The 27749-nt window shown below is 30.0% G+C and overlaps 1 protein-coding gene across 4 annotated transcripts in view; it reads right to left on the minus strand.

Moving 5' to 3' along the window:
- Positions 1-1380: 1380 nt before the first annotated feature.
- Positions 1381-27749, minus strand: part of LOC130903791 (uncharacterized) — a 173555-nt gene continuing 147186 nt past the window's right edge. For all 4 annotated transcript variants that reach the window (XM_057816117.1, XM_057816118.1, XM_057816119.1 and 1 more), the window contains 17 exons: positions 23087-23204; positions 22702-22888; positions 22257-22498; positions 19995-20250; positions 14353-14484; positions 12635-12913; positions 12256-12383; positions 11490-11683; positions 11144-11426; positions 9256-9405; positions 8865-9204; positions 8069-8314; positions 6224-6370; positions 5476-5689; positions 5297-5413; positions 3109-3333; positions 1381-3049 (listed from right to left, as the gene is read on the minus strand). In XM_057816117.1, coding sequence (XP_057672100.1) covers positions 2979-3049; positions 3109-3333; positions 5297-5413; positions 5476-5689; positions 6224-6370; positions 8069-8314; positions 8865-9204; positions 9256-9405; positions 11144-11426; positions 11490-11683; positions 12256-12383; positions 12635-12913; positions 14353-14484; positions 19995-20250; positions 22257-22498; positions 22702-22888; positions 23087-23204 — 3329 coding nt within the window. In that variant the 3' untranslated portion in view covers positions 1381-2978. The remainder of the gene's footprint in view (positions 3050-3108; positions 3334-5296; positions 5414-5475; positions 5690-6223; positions 6371-8068; positions 8315-8864; positions 9205-9255; positions 9406-11143; positions 11427-11489; positions 11684-12255; positions 12384-12634; positions 12914-14352; positions 14485-19994; positions 20251-22256; positions 22499-22701; positions 22889-23086; positions 23205-27749) is intronic.

Genomic DNA, 27749 nt, shown 5'->3' on the forward strand with positions numbered 1-27749 from the left:
TTAACAATACAAATAGCCATAAATATATAGAACAAAATCATAAAATGATACCAAATACTGTAGAAAATATTCACATCAAATTCTCGATTTGTTACTGCAACCGCCATCTAGCGGTACTGTTAATAAATGATTTTTAATTACGACTTTTAGCAGGAATCTGTATAAATATAAACATAGAATTTTTTGTTGTCTAGTATAAAACATTTGTAGAAAAAACTACGTATATTCATTATTATTATTATTAATGCTTAAAAACAAATAAAGCTAAAACATTGTAAAAAATAAATTATTTAATACTACTTGTGTCATCTAGTGATATTATTTATAACTGATAAATAGTAGAAATTGGTCATAATTTCATGCAAGAAGAAATCTATATAAAATTGAATTCATCACGTATTGACATTTTCTAAAATTTTAGATTAAATAAATTTTGATAATCAGATTATAATTGATATTTTTCTGTTACTTGGAGGACAATAACATAAAACTATTCGATACTACTTTCGCCATCTAGCATTTTCGATTATAAACAATTAGTGATAATTGTTTCGTTACAGAAATCTGTAAGAAAATTAATTAATATTAGTTTCCACTAGAGACAATAGAAAGCTCAACACAATAATTATCTTTATAATATAAAAATATTGACTAATTACTAAATTATTATATTCTTGACTTCATTTCGTGTCCTAATTACAAACCACCTATTTTATAGACGTTTCATACAAACGGCACAAGGTTGAATATTTTTTGTAATTAAAGTGTAAGTGAAATCATCGCTAGTGTATTAGGTGTGGATTATATCCGAAAAATTGGTAAACGTGTGGCATCCATCTTGTATGTGGTCAAATAAATCATTATTTTTATATTTTCTTTTAGTTTTCATTTTATATTATAAGTAATTGATGTATAATCACATAAATTTGTAAAATTTTGTCAAATCTAATATACTGTATTAATCTCCATAGGAAAAACTTCAGATGGAGAAGCCAAGTTCGGAAAATGATGAAAAATAACGTAACTGAAGCTACTTATTTTTTCAAACTCATTGTACTATCTTTGAATTAAGAATATGTTTCTCTATACATTTTTAAAATTTGTTAATGAATTTTACTTTGTTTAACTATCCTTGAATTCAGAAATTGAGCCTCTGAATTTTCTCATAAATATAATTCCTGACCAACCATAATAACGTACACATAACCTAACATTTGATTAAAATTGTGACAAGCGACTGCGATCGTAGCGTTCTCGTGGAAAATAAAGGAAATGACTTACCTTACTTTACAAATATACCTCGTATATACGACTATGTATAAATTCCTTTGTAAGAAGGATTGGGAAAATGGCATGTAAGGTTAAAAACAAATACACAAATTTCCTTTTTACATTATATTTATATATTCCATTATTTTTTGAATATGACTACACAGTATATTATAAAAAAATCCATGCATTTACAAAAATTCGTTTAAATCTATTTTTTGTATTAGTGATCAGGTATTAATGACTGAAAATATTGTATATATATGTACAAAGCACGTGATCAATTCCCTGAATCTATGGTGTTTTATTTAAGTTTTAGCAGCAATATCAGTAACAAAACAAAAATTAATGGAAACATTTGAAAAAAAGAGTCAATCTTTGCTTATCAAAATAAAAATGAAAGAAGAATAAAGTTAATGGCTTGTTTTGTATACGAAATATGACCATAAATAAGAAGAAGAATTGTTTGTTGTCAATATCAAAGAAGTACTGATTCTCTAAACGTGCCAGTATCAATGATATACTGCTAGATAGTATAAAACTGATAACATTATTTAAGTACGCATTAACAAATAATTTTTGAAGGTTAAAATGACTTTTTGTCACTAAAACGATGTTATTATATGACAAACTTTGTTTATTCTAAGAATAACACCGATTTAGGCCATCATTCAACTCCTAAATATTATTTGTCGAATTTTCAGTATAAAATAATAAATAAAATATTCAATGATAATAAAATATGTTTTATTTTTTTATAAAGGTACTCTATTATTCACTACATGTATATGCAGACCAAGTAAGGTAATTTAAAATTCCTAGTCAATGTAATTTTTAAATATCAATACGTTTCCGAAACTCTACTTACTAGAAACGAGATTATAAAAAATTTCACTGTATTATTATTTCACAATATTATATAATCACTATATAACACATTATAATTCAATTTTGTTAAAAAAATTCATTATTGTGAATGAAATTCAATGAATTGATATTATTTCAACATTTTCTGTTAAGTATTCTACATTTATAATGTTTGGTCTCGATTACTATTAGCTTTCAACCAGTTTTCGTGAGTCGTGAGTCAAACATCAACGTGGTTGTAAGTTTATAGAGATAAAAACCAATCTAATAGTGTAAGAAGAAATGCAGCTGTCTTCAAGTAACTAAGAAAACTGGTATGCTTTAGTTCAGAACCGGCTTTATGATTTTTAAGAATAGAAAAATATTAAATTGAATAAATATTATTTTTGACTGAAATAAATTGGGAAGTGAGAACTTTATAATACCTCATATGTGGTCTACAATCTATAAAATACAAATAATAATTTCAGAAGTGAAATCTAATGCATTTTAATATTTAAAAAATTTCAATTCATGCAATAGATTCTACTATATATGTTTTATTACATCTATATACTTGCTAGAAATTGAAATATTTTCAACAACAAACTTTTTTTAATATTAAAAATTTGTTTTTGAGTGGTTTCAATTATCTGCGAGAGGATTTTGGGACCGATATGGAGCCGAAATAATTTGAGGAACATAAAATTTAGTAATATTTACAAATATAAATTAAATTTATCAATCTATAAAATGATTTATGTTTAAAATGAAAAAAATACTTAATGATAATTAGAAATATAACCTGGCACATGGTGTGTGTTGACTTAAAACAGCCAAAACGAGAAATTTTCTTAATGTTCTTAAAGGCCTGTCGGTGCTTGTTCAGAAAATTCGTCAGAACCCATAGACATATCCGCTATGATGCCACTTTCTATAAATATATAAAAATATTTATTTTTTGATATATTAAATTCTTGTAGTGATGCTTACCTACAGAACATTGGCTATTCAATGTGGAAGATTTGTTAAAACTCTGTGATCCTTCACAATTTTCAAAACCTAATGGAGCCGGTCCTGTTGGAGTTCCAGCTGATCCTCCAGAACTTGTACTACTCGACGAAATACTCGACATTGATATGACTGATTGTGGTCGTGCCACTGGACGACAATTTTCAGCCATAGAACCGGCGATGGAATTACGAAAACGAGGAACAGCTGCAAAATAAAGAAAATGCATTTAATTGAATGGGAAAAAGCGAGGATGAAAAGCTATGACAACAAATAGCTTTTGATTGAATCAGTCGCTTAAAATGTGAATCAGTACAATGACAATGATAAATTTATTAGAAAACATTTTTTTTAATAGGAAAAGAATACCACAAATAGTTAGCATAGTTTTGAAAAATTACAAATTATTACACACAAAAAAAATGTTTTGGTTGAAAAAAATGTGTAATGTATCATATACGGGGGATGTTACTTAAGTTCTGAGATATGGCAACACTAATTTGTCAAATCTGCCATTGTCATAATAAAAATTTGATATTTTTAATAGTGAACGTACTCAGAACGTGTTGTAATACCAGTAAGAAATTCCTGTAGACTGATTTATAGTTTACAGCAAAATTTTCCAACAAAAGATCCCCTTTTTAAGCTGCTTTTCATATATAGTTCACAGGCCCCCTTTTTTAGCTACATCAAATTTAATAACTAAAATGACAGTATGCATCTATCTGTTACGAATTCCACTAATTTAGACCGTGAAGCTTGTTCTGTTCGGTTATGTCAATACATCTAAAACTTGGCGAAGGCACCCGGTAATTATTTTCAAAGTTTTGAATTGTTTTTTATAACCTTTTCACAACAGTATGTTATGACCGTTTATATAGAATTAATTTCTAAAGAGGCCTTTTCGTTTGTTCTTATTCTAGAATCCGAATTATCGAGAAATCCGTTGTGTATAAATAGGCCATTGTTTATCAGCCAGTTATAAGTGAATAAACTGATGTTATCTCGAACGCATCGGGATAGAAAAGTTTAAATAAATTATATAAGTTAGTGAGTAGAGACGTTTTATTGGATTTTAGTGATCGTGAATAGTTAAGTGTTTAGATAAATTAAATTTATACGTTTACTCCACTGTTAAAAATATATTAGGAAAAAAAAACATAATACATCTCCTAAGCATGGAATTTTTAATTTTAAAGAAGATTTGACAATAATTTAAAATTACAAAACGTTCCATATTTCTTATAAAAATATGAAGACTAATTTGATGACTGGATAAAGAAAAAAGTAAAATCGAGTGGTCCACGTTATCGCCAGATTTGATTTCATGTGAGTACTTAAAAATAAACTACCTCACAAATAATCAATAAAGAAAATTTAGAATAAAAAAGAATAAAATGTGAATTTATTTGTGGTTAAAAAGAATTTTTTGGAAACATATGTTTTAAACACATTTTGAAGATGAATAATATAATTTTTTCGAGTTTTTAAATAACAAACTCAATTTTGTGGTATCGTATTATTTTAAAATAATAAAATAATTTTTTGTATAACCTGTTACCTCCTAAATCCAGCTCTGGATCTAGTTCAAAGACTTCATAGCTTGATACCTTTTAGACTATACAGTTACACCATGGAATTGGAAAACCACTAACTAATTTTCATTTTATTGAAATTGAAAAGCGTTTTCAATGTTTTTAATGCTCGGAAAAGCTTTTACAAGCATTGACAATAATTTTAATTACTTTAAAAGTATCAGATATAATGTAAATTTAATAGTTTCTAAAAAAGAAGAAGAATTTGAGGTTGACGTTAATCCGAATAGATGTGTAAGATTCACGCAGAAGAATTAAATGATCTTTGACAATTGAAAAAAAAAGCTCAAAGTTTAAAAATCAACATTTATTTGGAAACATTCATGGTAAGTAAATAGAAAAATATAATTTTTAATAAACAAAATAATGAATAATAATAATCGTGTCGATGATTTGAGAATTTGAAGCAATTTAAATATAAATATGGGAATTGTAACATTTACAAGTTTTTGATTGATTTTTTTTCGGTTTAAAATTCAAATATTTGAAAGTTTGTGGAAGAGGTTTCGATATTTGTAAATTTAAATTGCTTAAAAGTTTGGTATTTTTCCGAAATAAAAATGTATCAGACTTACTTCGACTGAGTTGAGCAAAACTAATAGATCTGTCGTTGATTTGGTTGTCGCTGGGTCTTATGTCCAAACAAGGTTTATTTCCTATACCCATCGAGGACATTTCTGCCATCCTGACAGCTGAAACATTGAAACAAAAACATTTAAAAAATAATTAATGTTAATTTATCTGTTATATTTACCTCTATTTTTGATAGCTTGTCGCCATAATAATTGCGATAATTCTTCAGTCCATATTTTTTTCACTTCTTCAGTCATCGATTGAAGAGTGAACGTATCGTTGGGTTTTCTTTTTCTAAACCAAATTTCGAATTTCGTCGGACTCTCACCTATTTTTGCAGTCAATCCGATATCAGTCATTTTAATACTATTTTTGTATATGTATAAGTCGAGATTCTGAAACGATTATTTGAAAAAAAAAATCGGTTAAGCCCTGTTTCTACTTGCGGATTTTTTGCCGTACTGTATATCGTTTTTTGTATTATGCAAAATAAAATGTTAAAATTCGATATGTTTAACTGATTTCAAGTAAAAATTTTGTCTATGTAACTATATAAAATATGCAATTATCGTTGTTTTAAAGTGACAAAAATACGAAATTAAAATACATTAATTAATGAAATGAATAAATTTTGCAAAATCATCAAAACATATTTCAAAAATCCACTTTATATACCTTACAGTTTGAAATTTATTCCAAAGATTTTAATTTTTATTTATTATATCTAATATTACGTTAAGCGGAGTTTGCGCCGGACGGTTAAAAATCGCACAGTTTATTAAAACATCAATTTAATTTGTGAAAATGTTTTTAAAATATTAGTATACACGCCAGTTTTTTTGTTTTCAAAAACTTTGCACCTAAATAATAGATAAGTTAAAGCCCGTTTTACATATGTTCGATTAAAAATCGTAGTGAAAATACTTTACCTTACGATCTGGAAATCTTCTGGCTTTACTGAATAGTATTAAATCTTCGAAGAGGAAAACTTGTCTAAGCGACTTTTTGCCACTTTTACCTTCCCAAACCAGGAATTCGTTTTGTCTGAGGAGTCGACCTTGTTCCTTTAAATTCACCTACAAAAACAAAACAAAACTAGAGTGATCGATAATAACTGCGAGTAATATTTTAACCAGAATTTGGAAGAAAATTGATAAATCCTTGCGTTTTTATTACCAATTCCTCAGTTTTTATTACAAATGTCTCGGTTTTTGTTGCAACATTTTCAGTTTTTAATGCAAAACCCTATTTTTTATGCAAATACTTCAGTTTTAATTTCAGTTTTTACAGCAAAAACCTCATTATTTATGCAATTACTTCAATTTTTATTGTAGAAACGTCAGTTTTCATTAGAACTTCCTCAGTTTCTATTACAAAATCCTACATTTTATATAAATACGTTAGTTTTTATTGCAATTCCTCAGTTTTTCTGCAAATACCTCAGTTCTTATCACGAAAACCTCATTTCTCATTCAATTACTTCAGTTTTTATTAGAAAAATCTCAATTTTTATTGCAATTTCCTTAGTTTCTATAGCAAAAAAATTATTATGCAAATACCTCAGTTTTTACCTGAGTTTTTATTGGTAAAACCTCATTTTCTATTGACATCTTTCAATTTCTATCGCAGATCCTTGTTTTCATTCCAAATATCTTATTTTTCACAGCAAAATCTCCCTTTTCAAGCAAATACCTCACTTTTTATCACGAAAATCTATTTTTTTATTGCAAAAACCCCAGTTTTCACATCAAAAACCTCTTTTTTAAGCAAATACCTTAGTTTTTATCACAAACCTCCATTTTTTATTGCAAAAATCTCATTTTTCAGAGCAAAAACTCCTTTTTCAAGCAAATACCTCACTTTTTATCGCGAAAATAAATTTTTCTCATTGCAAAAACTTCAGTTTACACAGCAGAAACCTCTTTTTAAAAAAAATACCTCAGTTTTTATTAGGAAAACCCCATTTCTTATGTAAAAACTTCAGTTTTTATCGCAAAAACCTCAGTTTTCACAGCAAAAATTCTTTTTTTGAGCAAATACCTCAGTTTTTAACAAGAAAATCCCTTTTATTATGTGAAAACTTCAGTTTTTATTGAATAAATCACAATTTTTATAGCAAATATCTCAGTTTCCACAGAAAAACCTTTTCTTTAAGCAAATACCTCACTTTTTATTGCGAAAATACATTTATTTATTGCAAAAACTTCAGTTTACATAGCAGAAACCTCTTATTAAAGAAAATACCTCAGTTTTTATTAGGAAAACCCCGTTTCTTATGTAAAAACTTCAGTTTTTAACGCAAAAACCACAGTTTTTACACCAAAAATTCTTTTTTTGGACAAATATCTCAGTTTCCACAGAAAAACCTTTTCTTTAAGCAAATATCTCAATTTTAATCACGAAAATCCGTTTTTTATTGCAAAAACTTCAGTTCACACAGCAAAAACTCCTTTTTTAAGCAAATACCTCAGTTTTTATCACGAAATTCCAATTTTTTATGCAGAAACCTCAATGCTCACAGCAAATACCTCTTCTTTAAGCAATAACCTCAGAAAATCCCATTTTATATACAAATACCTTAATTTTAACTTCAGTTTTTATTGCCAAAACCTCATTTTGTATGGAAATCGTTCAGTTTCTATTGCAAATCTCTGTTTTTTCACATCCCTCAACATTTTTAACAAATTTTCATAAAAAAGAAAGACAGTTAGCAATAATTTTCCACCCCCAAAATGAAAATGAAGTTAAAAAAGTTGAGTTAAGCATTGACTTACATCGCATTCCCTTATGGAATCCATGGCCAAGAGATCATTACCGTGCCTCAATTGGAACCTAACCATTTCTTCAGCTAATTTCAAGTCTTCCATCTCTTGCAATACCCTATCGGACGAACCTAACGTAGGCGGCGGACAAGCTTTCATCATCTGTTGAAGTAACAAAGCGTATTTGCCCATCCTTTGCACCGGTTTCAATAAGTAACTGGCCAAATCCATTTTATCACCTAATTCTAATTGTTTACTCTACAACATATTTTTTTAAATTATTATCAGGATTGAAATCATAATAAAATGCATAAAAAGGTATGTAAGAAACAGCGATTTCTTTAGTATAACCAAGACAGAGAAATCTGAGAATATTATGCTAGAACGGAATCCATTTTCAAACGATTTTTGGTAATTTTCCGTAGCGGATTGGTCGCCCTGTATAACAATTACTCTTACTACTCACGCGCCCTCTGTTTCTCAATCTAAATACTAAAATAACAGGTCTGGATTTTAAATACATTGTACTTTCTAAGGAGTGTCAATTGTCAAACATGAATCAGTACTACCAATCGACCATCTACGTTACGGTGTAATTTCCCTAGATGTCTATTTTTAATAATTGTTCTTCAAATGAAGTTTTATAAGACGATAACTTGGTTATGGAAACGCGCGTCAGATAGTGTAGTTGTGAGTGTTGGTGTAGTGTACACAATATGTTCATTATGATTGTCATGAACGGTGCCAGAAATGCCAATTTAGTAGTTAAGTTTTGAAAAATGGATTATGAGAAATTCCCTGAATTTACCTTGAAAAAAGACGATCCGTATTCGGACATCAACGAATCCGATTTCGGTTTATTTTTATTATACAGAGCGTATAAATAAAACCTTTTATCGTATTTTAGGAATATTTGTCCTACTTGTAAAGGATTATTAATACATTCCTCTAATTCATTTAGAAAATGTTGACTATGGAATTCATATATTTTCTCGACGTTGCCAAACACCGTGTTTCTTTGTCCACGAAGTGCTTGCGGAATATCGTCTCTTTGTAACTCGGATATGTAATTTACTATTACGTAATCCAATGATTTTACGTAGTCTCTTTCGGTTTCTATCATTTCTTTAATGATGTAACTCAAAGTCCTGGAAAAAAAATGTGTTAAAATATTTTATGGATACTAAATTTGTTCTTACTTTTGAGTTTTTGCGTCCATGTTGTGATATAAAGCATCCGAGGGCAAATCTAGAGTTGAGGAGTGACAATAAAGATGGTTGTTGGCTGAAACTGGAGGTACTTTTCGTCTTTCTTCGGAAAAATGGTCTTCTTCTATATCATCCGTCATACTGAGAGGATTAAAAATTTTTTTTTCGTTATGATTTTTCTTTTTAATAGAAAATCAGTTTAAAATAACGATTTATTTCGATATTTATCAAAATATGATTTTCTATCAAAAGCTGAGACTCAAAATTAGGGCAAATCATCACGAAAAACATAAAAATGTCCAAGAAATAAATAGTGGGAATTTATTTAACAATTTCGAAATAATAAATAGAAAAAATAGGCATCATATTCCATTAGTATAAAAATTAATTTTATATAAAATAATCGTTTGAAATCTCAGTAATGCAATAAACCTGACAACATGGTAAATTCATTTTTTATTAGGTAGCGATCTAAATTACAAATATTTGATCTTCGACTCGTTGCAGTACCGGCTCGACTCAAAATTCTATACGTTTTCAATTCATATCTACGTCACCAGTTTATTTAACTAAAAATAATCTGCTTCTCTACAGAAAATTTACTATAATTTCCTGTTTTATAGTTGATTTTATCTGTTGTATAAAACCTGTCAAAATGTACAGCTTTTTTGTTGCTTCTAGCACTGTTTCCGAGGATGATCCCAGAAAATATCTTGTAATCTCCTTCAATGCATTTAGGTGTCGTGCTAGGCTTCAGTTTCTGTCAATAGCCAAATCTGGACTATACGGTAGATGAAGAAACAGTTAGAAGTGTAGTTCGTTCAATTTAACATGCATATCCCAAAATACTGAAGCCATAACCTTCCCAACTGACTGTTGTGTCTTTGGACGTGGTTCGCCAGCTGCAGTTCGCTTAGATGACGATCGTTTTGATTCCGGAGTGAAGTGATGGAAAATTTGATTTATTACTTGTAAACATGTCCAATCACTGCTTTTAATCATCGACACGTTCAAACGCGACACCCATTTTAAAAAAAGTTTTCTCATAATCAAATCTTCATTCATCTTTTTACTGATTAATCGAATTGTCACGAAATTTCACACACAGTTTTTTGAAAGTTGGTACTTCATAAACGTCATATGGTTTTGACAATGTCAGCGCCATCTGAGTGCCCGTCATACGATTTATTGAGTAACGTAGTTTTTAGTTTGTTACATTTCAATATCTCTCATTTAAGTTTCATAATACCCGCTATTTTTAACATAACCTATAAGAAACTGTCATTATTTGTAGAATGAGTTACGACGTTGCCAAGTTTAATTCATAATTTGTATATCACAATCTTCGAGTAATTACGTCAGCAATGATTTTTTTAGATAAAAACATTTTTAAGGGTTTATGTTGTTTTTAAAAATGTATTGCGGATATTTTTAAATATTTAAGATTCAGTACAACAATGCAAAAATAATTTTTAAAAACTCGTTCAATCATATAGACGGTGAAGCAGGTCCTATTCGAAGAAAATTGTGGTAGAAATTTTTTGTGACCTATTCACATTCTGTTCTTTATAGAAACATTTCTAAGAAGATCTGTTTGTTTGTTAGCAATAAATTAGAAACTTCCACCGATTTAAGATGCTAGAATTCCATGATATTATATAAACCGATGTTCAAAAGTTGTAGGAGTTAATGAAGAATTAATGAACACATAAACTCAACGGTTTATTTAAATAAATTAGATGTGAAGTGTAAAGTTTAGTGTTTAGTTTAGTGTAAAATATTAGTGTATAAATGAAGATATACCGTGTGTATAGATGAATCTCAGCTGATTTAAAATTGTGTAAGTAAATAAAAAAATTATATTAAGTAAATAATGAACCTTTTTATGAATCCTTCGCTTCCTTCTTCGATGATACTATACTGTTGATTTTCTGTATTATCCTGATTGGATCCCGTACTAGAACTACCAGCGCTACATAGAGCGCAACTTTCCTTATAATATTGACACGAGCAAATCCACTGCAATTTTTTTTGTTTATATAAAATCTCATCACCAACTGAGTTTTCTGCAGTAGACACACCACTGTCGCATCTATTACAATCATTATGTTCGGAATCGATTTTTTCTAGAAGATTTTCTACACTTTCTTCTTTAATACCACCTATAATTATACGAGGAATGCTCAATAATATAATTTAAAATAATCGAATAATGATAATATCACCTAAAGTTCCGCTATTTTTTCTTTCTAGTGATTCTTTAGAGCTGCAAGGACAATTTTGTAATGTTTGAATATATTTCTTCTTCAGTTTATAAGATACCGTATTTTCCGTGTCAGATTCGCAACAATTACACATTTCACCAGCAGCATGGTGGTTACAATGATAGATGAAAGCCAGAGAACTCACCGATCTTCTCCTGAAAATAATTTATTTCGCCATTAACCAATTACGTTTAAAAACTATCAATAAACTATGATAGGATGATCCCAGAAGTATCAAACATGGAAAAAAATTGGTATACTTTTATTTTAAAGGCTTTAGCTTAACCAGTATGAACTAGATACTACTTTGGAGAGACTGTTTCTTCGTTATCAATGGTAAAATATTGTACAGCGTAGTTTAGACGAGACCGTACGACCTACGAAGGCCTGGATGAGAGACAACTCTAGAAATGTTGAAGAAAATGGATAATTTTCGACTGAAATTGGACTGAAGAGGAAGAAACGGCTCTAAAGAAAACGAAGATCGTTTCCTTTGTAGGCAAAGTCATGGCGTCGAGTTTTTTGAGATGCGATTTACATTAACTATCTTGAAAAAGAGAAAACTATCAACGGCGAGTAATATGCAACGTTTGAGTAAAGAAATCAAGCAAAAACTGCGGCATTTGGTAAAGGAGATTACGTTGAAAAATCATTTTTTACAAATTTGTTGAGTTTTATTTTTGGGTCGGATATTTCTAGGACCATTTCGTATGAATGAAAAACTAACCTGATATGCGTGTTTTGATGCTTGACTGGTGTACTTGAAGCACTTATTTCCGAAGGATAATAAGAGAGATTTATATCTTCATCTTTATCATGAGGTTGGTTATAATTGCTATTCATAAACTGCGATTTCTATATAAAAAATTAATTATTAGAAAATACATACGAGACGTGACGATTAAATCTCGTTTTGTTTCGTTAAAAAAGTTTCGTCTCGCAAAATCATGTTTTGCACGAGAATTGCTCGCAGTTTTTTATGTTTATGTATCAAAACAATTTTCATTTTAACTTTTGTGACATTCCTGTGCGAGATTTCAGACGAGATTTTAAACGAAAATGTGAAAAATCTAAAACAAAACGAGATTATATACACACAAACTCACCTGACATAACTGTATCAATTTTTCATTCCCGGAATTATGTGCTAATTTAAAAAATTCCTCCTGTTCCTTACTATCATCGTCTAAAATATCCTGACAGGATTCTAGCAATAAAAAACACCTGGAAGTATCTTCTATAGTTTCTCGTCCTTCTTCTAGTTTTTCTCTAAACGCTTTCATCAGGAAATGCAAATTATTCGACGTTTCTTTTAGTTGTTGCCCTTTGGCATCCGTTATAATTTTGCATTCTTCGTAAAGGTCGTTGGACTTTTCGATTTGCCTCTGAAAGTTTCGTTAAAATAGAAAAATTCGCGTAAACAAAATGATAAGACGGAAATTAGAATCAGAATTGAGCGGACTCAAAACAAGACTAAGAATGTACTGCTCAGACTTTGACTGTAAGTTGATGGTTAATGATGGAAATTTGAGTAGAGTTGAATTTATAATTGAATTATCTATAATCTCTAGGAGTCGGCAATATATGACAATAAACGATTAGGATTCATGAAAAAATAACATGTCGAAAGGGAAAAATACACGATTTTGTTAATTTTATTTAATTTCAAAAGAATTCGAAACAATTGATAGAAAACTGATTGAAAATGAACAAAGAGAAAAACAAAATTATGGTAGTAGCGAATGTAAAAGACAAAATTGAAATTTTGAGGTTACAGTTTTGTTTTTCACCTCGATTTCTATACCAAAACGAGACCCCCAATGAAATTCGGAGCCATTGTAAATGGATATTGGGCAATCGTTAAAATATTTTGAGCCCAATCCACTTATAGACGCTCCTCAGGAAATTACGGCTCCAAATTCAATATTTAGCGATTCCTGGACTTCTCCTATAGTGGGGGGAAAAGTAGTGACTCAAAATTCCGGAAAAACAAAATTTTGAACTCGAAAAAAAAGTTTTACTATCTCAAGTACAAAAATTGGTGAAAAAATAATAAATTGCATATTTTTGAAATGATCAAAATCGAATATCTTAGATTTGATTTGAAAGTTACCCTACAATGGAATCCGGGACACACCGGAGTGAAGTTGGTAATTTCGCTAAAGCATGGGTGGAAAAGCCCTTCATGGGACCTGAATCTTTCTGTAATATTAGCTAAAAAACATTAGAAAAAGCATTTTAGAATATGGTAGATTGTGTAACTTCAATAGACACCTGAAGACTCTAGATTCAGCAGAAAATGGGACGTGAAGATTTTGTTGCACAGAAGACGAAATCTCTATCCACATTCTTCGAACACTAATCCTACATTCTGGTGGGTTCTCCGGTATCGTGGTAAGAGAAGCGAACACGATAAATCCTTTGAGTGCCCCATTACATCATCTTCCACATTTTCCATGTTGAACCAACACCAAATGCGCCAACCATCACTGAAGAAGAAGACGCCGATCTTCCATTTTTCAATTTTTACTAAGGTTTTATCTTCATATTCCAATTTTTTCAGTATACCTCAAATTTTTGGACTTTTGGACTTAAATATTTATCTTACTTAGACAAAGTTTCTTGGGTTAAACGCTATTAACGACAGTCTAAAATAATTTTGTCTCGTCATCCAACAGATGACTCTTTGTAGTATGGTTAACTTATGTTAAGACATTAGTATTAGTTTTAGATAGTTTTCAACTCGAAAACGGTTTAGTGTTTATTGTAATAATAAATAAAGCTTTTTATCGCGGAACATTTTATAGGTAAGTTGTTGACTTACCCATGCGTTGAAGAAAAACTTTTCGAAATCGTTCGCGACGTTTTTTACCGCAGCAGCGTCTACTGCGGAACGTAAAAGCACCATAAGATTGTTAAGTGTTTCTTCCCCAATTTGTTTCGTCCATGACATTAGCTGCAATGAAACGTTGGTACTAAATAATTGATAATTATTGGTCTAAATATATTAATTGAATGTTTATTATTTGTATAAATTTAGATAAAGATTAGATGGTTTGTTTTCGTAGACGATATTCTTTATGACGCGCGTTTCGTTAATCGAGTTAACGTCTTCAGAGACTAAAATATTGATGTACTTGTAGGAAACAGTATTTTTAAATTTAGTACAAACAGCTTAAGAGGTTTGAACTTTTAACATATATCTAAGTTAAATACGCATCTACTCGAGACTTAATGTTGACTTAACATTATATATTATGAGTAATTACATGTTTGAGTCAACAAGTGACATTTCGTTTGTGTTTACAATTGTATTTACATTATATTAAACTATAGACATAGACGTACTTACGAAATTTTTTTCAAAAGGATATGGATTATTCATAATCAGATGATTAAACGATAGTAGAATATCATTTATGAGACGTTTCAAAAATTATTTTTTTGACATTAAAATACGTTAGAACACAAATTCGAATCATTTTTGAGATGAATAATTACGTGACTTTTTCAGGTTATTACTAATCAAGTAGAAATTTTTTGTTTTTCGAAACTATTTACGGTGAGTCAATCCGTATAAATGATTTTTCAATAGTTCAATCGAATTGTGAACGAGACATTCTGTATAACCGAGAATGTCGATGTTTTCAATTAATTGACAGTGGGACATCGTCTATAATTGATATTTCTTCAGATTCTCCGATGTCTCTAGGTAATTGACAATGGGACATCCCATATAATTGATAATTTGAACGAATTCCTCAAAATTTCAAACTTTTTGTCAGTGAGACAACCCTTATAATTGATAATATTCCAAATTTTTTGGTCTTCGGTATAAGATGATATTTTTAATAATTCAAACTAATTGTGAATGAAACACCTGTACTCTTCAGATTATTCGATGTCTACTTGATTGACAGCCGGACATCCTCTATAATTGATAATTGCTGAGATTATTCAATATTTAAGCCTTTTTGATTGAAAATACTCCAATTTTTTATTATCTAGAGCTGTTAGACAAAAAAACTTTATTTTTATTTAATTGTGAATGAGACATTCTGTATAATCGATAATTCATCGGATTATTCAATATTTCAAACCATTTGTTTATGAAACAACCCTTAAGGTTGGAAATTCCTCGGATTTTCAACGTTTCAAAATGTTTGTCTAAGGTACATTCCTTATGAATGATATTTCTTCAGATTCTTTGATATTTCGACCTAATTGTGAATGAGACATCCTGTATAATCGATAATTCATCGGATTATTCAATATTTCAAACCATTTGTCTATGAAACAACCCTTAAGGTTGGAAATTCCTCGGATTTTCAACGTTTCAAAATGTTTGTCTAAGGTACATTCCTTATGAAAGATATTTCTTCAGATTCTTTGATATTTCGACCTAATTGTGAATGAGACATCCTGTATAATCGATAATTCATCGGATTATTCAATATTTCAAACCATTTGTCTATGAAACAACCCTTAAGGTTGGAAATTCCTCGGATTTTCAACGTTTCAAAATGTTTGTCTAAGGTACATTCCTTATGAAAGATATTTCTTCAGATTCTTTGATATTTCGACCTAATTGTGAATGAGACATCCTGTATAATCGATAATTCTTCAGATTATTCAATATTTCAAACCATTTGTCTATGAAACAACCCTTAAGGTTGGAAATTCCTCGGATTTTCAACGTTTCAAAATGTTTGTCTAAGGTACATTCCTTATTAATGATATTTCTTCAGATTCTTTGATATTTCGACCTAATTGTGAATGAGACATCCTGTATAATCAATAATTCTTCAGATTATTCAATATTTCAAACCATTTGTCTATGAAACAACCCTTAAGGTTGGAAATTCCTCGGATTTTCAACGTTTCAAAATGTTTGTCTAAGGTACATTCCTTATGAATGATATTTCTTCAGATTCTTTGATATTTCGACCTAATTGTGAATGAGACATCCTGTATAATCGATAATTCTTCAGATTATTCAATATTTCAAACCATTTGTCTATGAAACAACCCTTAAGGTTGGAAATTCCTCGGATTTTCAACGTTTCAAAATGTTTGTCTAAGGTACATTCCTTATGAATGATATTTCTTCAGATTCTTTGATATTTCGACCTAATTGTGAATGAGACATCCTGTATAATCGATAATTCATCGGATTATTCAATATTTCAAACCATTTGTCTATGAAACAACCCTTAAGGTTGGAAATTCCTCGGATTTTCAACGTTTCAAAATGTTTGTCTAAGGTACATTCCTTATGAAAGATATTTCTTCAGATTCTTTGATATTTCGACCTAATTGTGAATGAGACATCCTGTATAATCGATAATTCATCGGATTATTCAATATTTCAAACCATTTGTCTATGAAACAACCCTTAAGGTTGGAAATTCCTCGGATTTTCAACGTTTCAAAATGTTTTCTAAGGTACATTCCTTATGAATGATATTTCTTCAGATTCTTTGATATTTCGACCTAATTGTGAATGAGACATCCTGTATAATCGATAATTCTTCAGATTATTCAATATTTCAAACCATTTGTCTATGAAACAACCCTTAAGGTTGGAAATTCCTCGGATTTTCAACGTTTCAAAATGTTTGTCTAAGGTACATTCCTTATGAATGATATTTCTTCAGATTCTTTGATATTTCGACCTAATTGTGAATGAGACATCCTGTATAATCGATAATTCTTCAGATTATTCAATATTTCAAACCATTTGTCTATGAAACAACCCTTAAGGTTGGAAATTCCTCGGATTTTCAACGTTTCAAAATGTTTGTCTAAGGTACATTCCTTATGAATGATATTTCTTCAGATTCTTTGATATTTCGACCTAATTGTGAATGAGACATCCTGTATAATCGATAATTCTTCAGATTATTCAATATTTCAAACCATTTGTCTATGAAACAACCCTTAAGGTTGGAAATTCCTCGGATTTTCAACGTTTCAAAATGTTTGTCTAAGGTACATTCCTTATGAAAGATATTTCTTCAGATTCTTTGATATTTCGACCTAATTGTGAATGAGACATCCTGTATAATCGATAATTCATCGGATTATTCAATATTTCAAACCATTTGTCTATGAAACAACCCTTAAGGTTGGAAATTCCTCGGATTTTCAACGTTTCAAAATGTTTTCTAAGGTACATTCCTTATGAATGATATTTCTTCAGATTCTTTGATATTTCGACCTAATTGTGAATGAGACATCCTGTATAATCGATAATTCTTCAGATTATTCAATATTTCAAACCATTTGTCTATGAAACAACCCTTAAGGTTGGAAATTTCTCAGATTTTCAACGTTTTAAAATGTTTGTGAAAGGTACATTCTTTATGAATAATATTTCTTCAGATTCTTTGATATTTCGACCTAATTGTGAATGAGACATCCTGTATAATCGATAATTCTTCAGATTATTCAATATTTCAAACCATTTCTTAATGAAACAACCCTTAAGATTGGAAATTCCTCAGATTTTCAACGTTTCAAAATGTTTGTCTAAGGTACATTCCTTATGAATGATATTTCTTCAGATTCTTTGATATTTCGACCTAATTGTGAATGAGACATCCTGTATAATCGATAATTCTTCAGATTATTCAATATTTCAAACCATTTCTTAATGAAACAACCCTTAAGATTGGAAATTCCTCACATTTTCAACGTTTCAAAATGTTTGTCAAACGTACATCCCTTACGAATGATATTTCTTCATATTCTTTGATATTTCAACGTAATTGTGAAAAAGACATCGTGTATATTCGATAATTTTTCAGATTATTCAATATTTCAAACCATTTGTCAATAAAAAAACCCTCATGATTAAAAATTTCTCAGATTTTCAACGTTTTAAAATGTTTGTGAAAGGTACATTCTTTATGAATGATATTTCTTCAGATTCTTTGATATTTCGACCTAATTGTGAATGAGACATCCTGTATAATCGATAATTCTTCTGATCTTCAATATTTCAAACTGATTTTCAACTGATTTTTAAACGAAATTTCACCGTTTAATTCAAAAATAGGTTATATTTTCAATTTTTGATGGGATTATTTTAAAACAATCATATTTTGGAATTATCTAACATAACCTCAACTAATCTACAAATTTACGTACTAAAATATGGGTAATAATAAGATATAAATTCAAAGTAATATAATTTAATGATGATTATCAAGATTGTTAATAATTTATTAGGCTATTAATATAAATATAACTGCTGCTTTACTTCCTATAGAAATAATTATATTGTTTTAACGGCCACCCACAAAGCACAAAACCACCTCTAGCTGTTATTTCACTTGCGAAAAAGGTCGACTTGAAACAAGATCCTCTTACAGTGATAGCCATCAATCACGATTTTGATGAATATAGTGTTTATTTGATTATTAAGACGATTTACTTAATCCCGACCACTTTGCAACAAACCTCACCTCATCGACTTTCTATTACACATTTTTTGTGTGAGAGAATAAAAATATGTCGCGGAATATTGGTTATTTTCTTCTTCTCAGACGATTTGAAAGAAGACTTCATCTATCTTTTGAGCATAAAACGAATGTAAGACACGTCAAATGTCAAAATAACATACAAAGAAGTATGCTAAAGAAAGTATCAGCAAAAAGAAAAGAAATTGATGAAAATGTTTAAGAAAGGAACAGGAAATTATAAATTTGAAGTACAAAAATTTAAATATGATTACAAGCAACCAGCAATCGGAAATAGAAGAAAACATATTAGCAAATAATCATGCCAACACGAAGATGTTAAAAAAACTAACAAACAAAACACTAATAACGAAAAGAGAAGAAGGGTTGTACCTGTAAAAAACAGAATAAGAAACAAAGAACGGAAAGAAAGGTCCAAATCTACATCTTAAAATGTATCTAGAAAGTTTTATACGGCCACAAAGGATATTCACTTTAAAAGAAAAAGGAAAAGTCGTGCTGGTTCATTGAAAATGAGTTATAGTATTAATAAAACTGAGACATCCTGTATCACAACTTTTATACGAAGGCTGCTACTTTCACTTTTGGTGATGAAATATCATCTCGAACCAATTTGGCATAAAAACATCGATGCCAGCAAATTCTTTCCAACAAATCATTCTCTTAGTCTCGAAACTTAAATAGCAACCCTCGTATTTTACAATTTTGAATAATGGATAAACGAACTTCTGATTTACAAACTGGAAGCACGACAATTTCTATCATGAAACATTCTCAGGTTTTTTTTGTTATTTTCATGTCATGCAACACGCTGACACGAATCCACATGGACACAATAAGGAAGTACATAAACTTTTATAGTATCTGGTTAAACGATCTTGTCTTCTAACTAATTTGCAGCACTATATCCTTTAGACTACATCAATTTGATGCGTTTTATTTAGTATAAAAACTCATAGTTCCTTATAATGTATCAACTTACCTCGTCAGCTTCATCTTGCAACGTCCTGAACTTAGCAAGTTCCTTCATTTTATCTATTCTCTCCTGTTTCAGTTGTTCCAATTTCTTTATTACTTTCTCCACGGCGTTAAATGATTCCCCAGCAAATTTTCTTCCTCTTTGGACGTCTTTGCTTCCAGATAACCACTGACTTCTTTCTACTAAACTACTCAAAGTTTTTCTACCTTCTCGTTTTAATTTATTCACCAATTCGAATTCTAGAGCTTTCGTGATTTGACTAAACAAAGTATCAGATTATAATAATTAAATAAAAAATGTCTGTTGTATGATGCATATTTGGTATAAACAATTGTATGACTAAATATTTGTTGGAAGTAGTGGTAATGACAGTACATTCTTTCAGAATGAAAACGCCGATGATATAATTTGTTTTTGTAAAATAATTTTCTATAATAAAAAATACAAAAGAATTCGTTAAAGAGCTTGAATTTTGCATCACACTGTTTTCTCTATATACTTTGAACCATCTAAAATCATTTCCAGTTAGACAGTAAGTTCTAATTAACAGGGGAAATTATAACCAATGCTATTGAGGAGCTGTCGCCTCAACAAACACCTGAGGACGCTAAACCTACCAGATAATGTGACGTGCAGATTTTGCTTTACATTCTCTTGAAATATTAATCACTAAGAAACTCCAGAGTACTACACCTGGAAGCGTATGAAATAGAAGATTAAGATCTTTGGAAATTGAAGTTATACCACATTCTAGACTTTTTAAAAGGAATTAGATTGATGGATCAGCTGTAAACACTTGTGAACTCATCTTGTGAACAATCTATTCTCTGGTATTGCCAAAACAAGAGCCGTTTCAGCATCAGTAAACAATTTATGTCAATATTGACATATCTTCCATTCCAAGTCGTCTAAATGGTCTGAAGCGGTGCAATCATTAACCAATCTAGGCCCTGAAGAGAAGCAGTTGCTATATCAGGGCCAAATTCAATAAATCCCCTCCAATCCAAAACGAATTTCTCTCTCTTTGGGTAGAATTCAAACTTGATTATGATTCGACTCGTATAATGTATGAAATTACTGTTGAATCTTATAGTTTGTCAATTTATATTTTACGTAGTATTAGAAGTTTTTCCAGGTGGTCATTCACTGTTTTTTTTTGCTTCAAAATCTAATACATAGTTACATAAATTGTAGTTTCCATTTTTGAACATTTTTATTATTTATATCAAGAAAAGACAAAAAGGATCAAACTAAAGTAGAAATTGTGAAGGTTTTTCATTACTCGATGGATACTCGATCGATTTTTATTGATAAAAGAAAACAGAACGTAGAAAAATCGTAGATTGAATCACTTGATGGAAAACCTCCTCTTTCTACTTTAGATCAATTCAAATTGAAAAATGATTGAATTGTTTTCACAAATTTCATACTTTTCTTAACTAACATTAGATCTGTGGTATTTCTAAGTTTCATAATACAGGACGAAGATTAAGGTGTGTTCGTAGTATGCACTTGAATGTAACCGTATTTGATTTACGTCATAAATCAACAGATATTGTCTTCAAATCAATGTTACTAATAAGGAACTCCTTGAAATCATCCTAGAATGTTGGTAATACTTCATTATTCAAACTGTCTTATCTGTACATTTAATTGGTGATGAATTTATCATAAAATGTTATTTATTTAACATAATTACTGATATACAATGTGTTCAATCAACTTCGCTTCATATTTATATGTAGTTACGATACTATTTGATACAAAAAACAAAACAGTTCTTTCCGCTTGTAAAAATAGTTTCACGCGACCTTGAAACGCGACAATTTTTGAAGCTGAATTAACCTTAAACCGGAAACAACAACAATTAAGTGAGTGGTTTCCAAGGCTGTATGTGGTATGAGGTATTGTCGTGAAAAATCACGACTCACTTCATCAGACGTCTTTTCGGCAATATCTGTCGAGCACAGACAGTGCAAACCACCTTTCATCGAGGCTGTATCTCATTGGGAATCTTACTTTTGGTAAAACCCTTGTAGTTATGCTCGGTTTATTAATTTACGATTCGCAGATGGTATAAATTCAATTCAAGACTATTTATATTATTAATCATGATATGGTTTAAATTTAAAACTGTTGGAAACGTTTTTAGACACACCTTTGGGTTGAAAAACAGGTCGTGACCTATCTTATTATATTAATTTATAAGGCGTGGCTACCGGAAGGACGATGCGCGGTTGTTGCATAAAAATATTCCTAACTTACCGATATTGATGATTCAAAAACCTTCTCGTTACTTGATTAGGCACTTTGTCGTTTTGCAGTAAAGATAAAGTCGTCAATAAATTTTTTCCAGCTGTTTTACAATCTATCAAAAAAGGTTCTAATTGTTTATAAAACTCCACCCATTCTAATTGGTCATGGGTGCAGATACCACCGCAACTTGCTGGAGATTGATCTTTCGTTATGTATTTATCTAGAGATGATTCTTCTGTCAATATGACAGCCTGGAAATGGTAATAACGGTTTGTTAAGCACCTAGTGACTTCAAGAATAATTATATATTAAATTGTGATGGAAAAAACTTGTTTGTGGTCTAGATCTGGTTGATCGATCGAACATAATTTTATCTATAGGAATAAGTGCACTCAGTATACGAGGAGAATAAAAAAAATAAACTTCTCAGTAAGTATGAAAATTATGGACATACCTGACATTGACTTGTCAATTTTTTTACTTCTTTAATGCCTTTAGTACCTGGAATCCATATAAGGAATTTGTTTATATTCAAATTACCTATAAGGCATACAGTTTTATCTAACAATTCCAATATTTTGTGGTTTTTTTCGTTTTCTGCTAATAAAAGTATAGTAAAACCTTTTTCTTTAATGTCGGTTCTGAAACAAATAAAATAATTTCAATTAATCATATGTTAAGTAAGGAAATGTTTTATTAATTCTTATTCAAAAGTGAAAAATCAATTAATTTCGCTCGTTTTGTGTTTATAGTCACAAACATATAAAGTAATTGGCGCTGTCAATAGGATTAACCTTCAAAGATATAACAATTTTCTATTACAAAACAATAATACTCACGGTGGAATTGAAAAATAGTATAACAACAATTTTGCTATTTCATATTTGTTCAATCCAGCTCTAGATATACATTCTGCGTAGCACAAGATTATAGGTCTACCATCGACATCGGTAGTTCCTAAAACAAACAAATAGATTCATGAAAAATTTTTTATTGAAACATATAAATTCTTTATTCGATATTCAAATGGTATGTTGATTAGTTAAATAATGTTTGAGCCTTAAAACAAATCATATTATCTCTGAAAATTGTACCAGGTAATCCTTTTGTGGTGAAATTATACACTAAGGTGTACTAACTCTAATATATTTCCGAGCTTTCTAATATTTATGTATTTATCGTCTGGGAATACAACACTTTGGTGTTTAATTTTGCCACAATCCCACAACGTTTTCGCTCTTTATCTAGCTGGGAATATGAATTATTCAAAATTTGATTTTAGTATATTTACTATCGAGGTAAGTATAAAATTTGATGGTTTAGAAGTGGTTACAGAGATATGTAGAAAGACCCCAGGTCTGAAACAAAAGTATTTTATAAAGTTTAGAAATTCAGACGAGAAAAGCACATTCAGTGCTCAAAGTTCTATTTTTTATTTCTATTCTATTCTATTTTTCAATTTTTGAATAAACTATTTTGGAAACAAACACCAGTGATAAAATGATTTAGATTTAAATTTAAAAACAACAATTAGCAAAACAGAATTCGATGGAATTAATTTAGCATGCAGATGTTCTGAAAATAAATTTCTATCTATAATTAAAATCAATTATTCACAGCATCTGCCTATCGTGAAACAAATATTAAAAATTATAAAAAGAATCGTTTATAATGTTCAAAACGTTATTTTCTAAGTTTGTTTATCTAATGGACCGAATAAAGTACAAATTAGCTTATTGCGGGTGTAGAGAAAGTTAATACTTCGTATTATGAATAGACCGAGATCTGAGGTTGTGAAATTGCATTATTCTGACAAAATAATACCATATTTTATATTATTAAACAGTAATACAAATCGAAATACTGTAAATACTGAAAGCACAAACGATAGACAACTGTCAGTTGTTTAACTACTCTTTCGATTGCGATGCCTGCCGTGTCTGTAGACAAACCAGTATAGCCGTTGCGGTAGTTTGTATACAAGCAACGTATTGTGTGAAATTTCAAATGAAAATTCGAAAACCTGCATCTGTAACTCATAATTGATTAATACAAGTATATGCTAATGAATTTTTGTCGCGTTTTTCAATGGTTTGAGCGTTATCAAGATGGCCGAGACGTTGTTGAAGATACTTCACGTTCAGGTCGCCCTTTCACGTCTAAAATGGATAAATATATCGAAAAAACCTTGCGACTTATTAAAAGAAACAAGTTTTTTTTATTTGATAGTTACACCTGGTATTTATTTGCGCATGCTTTATGAAAATTATTAGTCCGCTTCGTTATTGTCGCCTGTCGAAGCATCTAGATAAAGTTCCTCGAATATATCAGTACATCAATATTGATGAAAAAACCTGAGAATATTTAAATTAACAGATAAAACTGACAAAATTGTTAACAAACATGAAAAATCTTCATTACGTGCTGTTAATATAAAATATTTGTTTCGTAGTCAAAAAAACTGATTAAATTTCGTGGAAACTAAAGTGAAATGAATCTAATTTATCGGATATCAAATATTAAAACTTCGACATTGAGTTTCTAAATATCTTTTTAATTAAAATAAACTATTAGAAACAGAAACTACATATCTTTCAAATATTTGAGGGGTTTTATTATTTCCAGAAATTACAACATAATCTTCCAACGTAAACTTTTAGATTTTATAACGTTAAATGGAAGTACTGGGGTAACTGACGCCATCTATTAGATAGTAGACGAATTATAACATGTGTCATGGTAAATAAGCATTAAATAAATTCAAAGATGGTAAAAACCGTTCCATCTGCAGGTAAAGTCATGGTAACGGATAATTTTGTTGATGTTTGATTTTCACTATTTTGACCATCTAAGCTTCCCGTGTTTCAATAGTTGTGTGAATCAATGGTAAAACACCTTTATGGGCAATTTTTCGAAAAAATTAACGTTTTTCATTCCCGTAGCATCAAATTGAAATCACAAAAATGTTTATAAAATTATAATAACCGGCCTAATTCATGTTGTTACAACTAATTACAACTTTTGTTGATCTTAATTACTTTTGTTAAATAGGTTAATCGACGAGAGATGATCGTATACAATTTTTTCACCTGACGTTTTGCAGAAAACGGACTTAACTATCACATTATTTGATATAAAATGGCATTTCACAAGAAAAAAATGTAACTTGAAAGGATATTTTAAAATATATTGAGATCAAGAGAATTTTTTCATTAAAAAATGTTGTGAAAGTATTAGGTTTAAGTTAAAGTAAAACTTTTTGGCATTAGAGACCGATTTAACCATAAATAAATTTAAAATAAGCACGATGCATAACTTCTTAGTAACTAATGAAATTTCCCTTTCGTGATATGAAAAGAAAAGGTTATAAAAATTCATGATTCTATTTTAATTAATATCCTTGGTCCGTGACAACCATTTAAAACCCCAAAACAAATACCAGGGGGCCAGCACTTACAGGACTCATCATCATCGGTAAGTAATTTTCAATGAATGTTCATTTTTATTATCATAGCTTATCTATTTGACGTGTGCTGTCTCCTTAGCTGTAGGTATTAAGAGGATAAGCCACGTGCTGAAATTTGATTATATAAATCATCCATTTTCCATGATCCAGTATCAATATTGCTTCTTTAGTATATTTAAGTTGTCTTTAAGATAAAAAAGTGACATTTTTCAGTACTACTTAAGTTCAATATTACATTCAGGATCAACTACAACATCTTGGTGTTGTTTATCGTGGATTTTCCCCAAAATTTAGTTTATGGTAACTAATCTGTTAAAGCAAATCATTAGTAAGGCAAATTCAGATCGTAGAGGTGTAGGGGGTTGCAAAACGTTCAGGAATAATTGAAAGATTGGTGGTCAACTATTAATGGCTGTAAACCATAAACTACATGATACAAATTTGATAGATATATGTTGAAAGAAGCAGTTTTGCCCTTAAATCTGGATCCCTCCCTGTTAAAACAACAATGCGACATCGTGTTGTGATGCTTTAGACATTTTCATCGGTAGACTATGTACAAAGTAACCGAGAAGTTAATACAGTACGTCCCCAATGAAATCTTGTTATTTCATTCATATAATTTAGCGACATTCTGTAAATTTGGCATCGAAAGTAAGTTCGCGAAAGCGCCAAGCTGAAGCGGCGCGGCCGTTTCTAACAAGTTAACAATAATATCACGATTTGAGGGGCGTGCCGCACGATGATACCCAATTCGAGAAATTATCTTAGCTTTGGTATTGTCGATCTGACAACAGACATATTAGCCTACTTAAGGCTATGATCGGTCAATGAGAATATTCCAAATAAGGACGGTTCGACTAGAGTAAGCCACGTTTTTCGTATATATGAGGATTTCTAGTCATTTCGAGACGTTAATTTTTTTATTAAAATCTTTGTCGAAGTAGATTTAATTTGAATGAAAAATCACCATAAAAATAAATCTGGTGGAAACGAGTAGCGGAGAAAAATGCATGCATGAGGTTTAATTTCATCAGTACGTACTTCTAATAAATAGAAAAATCTTTCTTCTAAACTTAAATCACCTTAGATGGATCATAATCTCGTTAATGTCTTATTTCTTCACTTGGATTATTATTTTGTGCTTTGCAATGAACCAGTAATCATTGATGACAAGATTTTGGTCACAATTACAATGAAATGAAAGAAAATACTTGAAGCTTTTGAGCTCCCAGCTCACTCCATGCTATAGATAGTGATTTAGAACCATCAAACTCAGGTCAAAACCAATCACAATTATTTTCACAAACCAGACTTTGAATTTCCAAAAGACTTTACTGAATTACTGGGGTCTAGGTTGGAGAAAGAAAAGTCGTGAAGGTGTACTGTTGATCAACAAGGAATTGTTGATCAAGTTGAAGAGTCTTAAAGCTGTTTTTTCACATAATGGCACTTGAAGGAAGACTATGCAAATCTAGAGGAATTACTGTTTTGTGAGAAGTTTTACCACCCGTTTCCATCAAATTAGAATTCATGAAATAATTTTGAACAAAGAAGGAAATTGTTTTAAATATTTTTTTAGAATATTCTTCTTTAGAATCATCTTTGTAGTGCCACAGATTAAGAGTTTAATAGATAAATTTGTACAGGAAACAATAAAGATCAAAACTATGTTGAAATGTGATGAAAATATTCAGGGTTGTCTTATCAGCGTGAAAATTCACCTTTCACATTCCCATTTGGACTTCTCGGAAAATTTGACGTAAATGAAGAGAAAGTGAGAGATTTTATCGAGATATTAGAAAAAGATACCAGGAACACAGAAATGATAGTCGATTACTGTTGTAGAGAATTTCCTTCGATTGAATATGACAGTAAAACATCCAACAGAAGTTTTCTTTAAGAAAATGTCTTTAACTGTTTTTGTATGGACATTTCGTAATTTTTCCTTTAATACATCATAAAATCAGTTTATAAATGACTAATGAATCCTTAATTATTAATTTTATTTGAAATGTATAAAAATGACAGTTCAA

Source organism: Diorhabda carinulata, chromosome 2 (genome assembly GCF_026250575.1).
Source record: "Diorhabda carinulata isolate Delta chromosome 2, icDioCari1.1, whole genome shotgun sequence".
In the NCBI taxonomy this organism is placed as follows: domain Eukaryota; kingdom Metazoa; phylum Arthropoda; class Insecta; order Coleoptera; family Chrysomelidae; genus Diorhabda; species Diorhabda carinulata.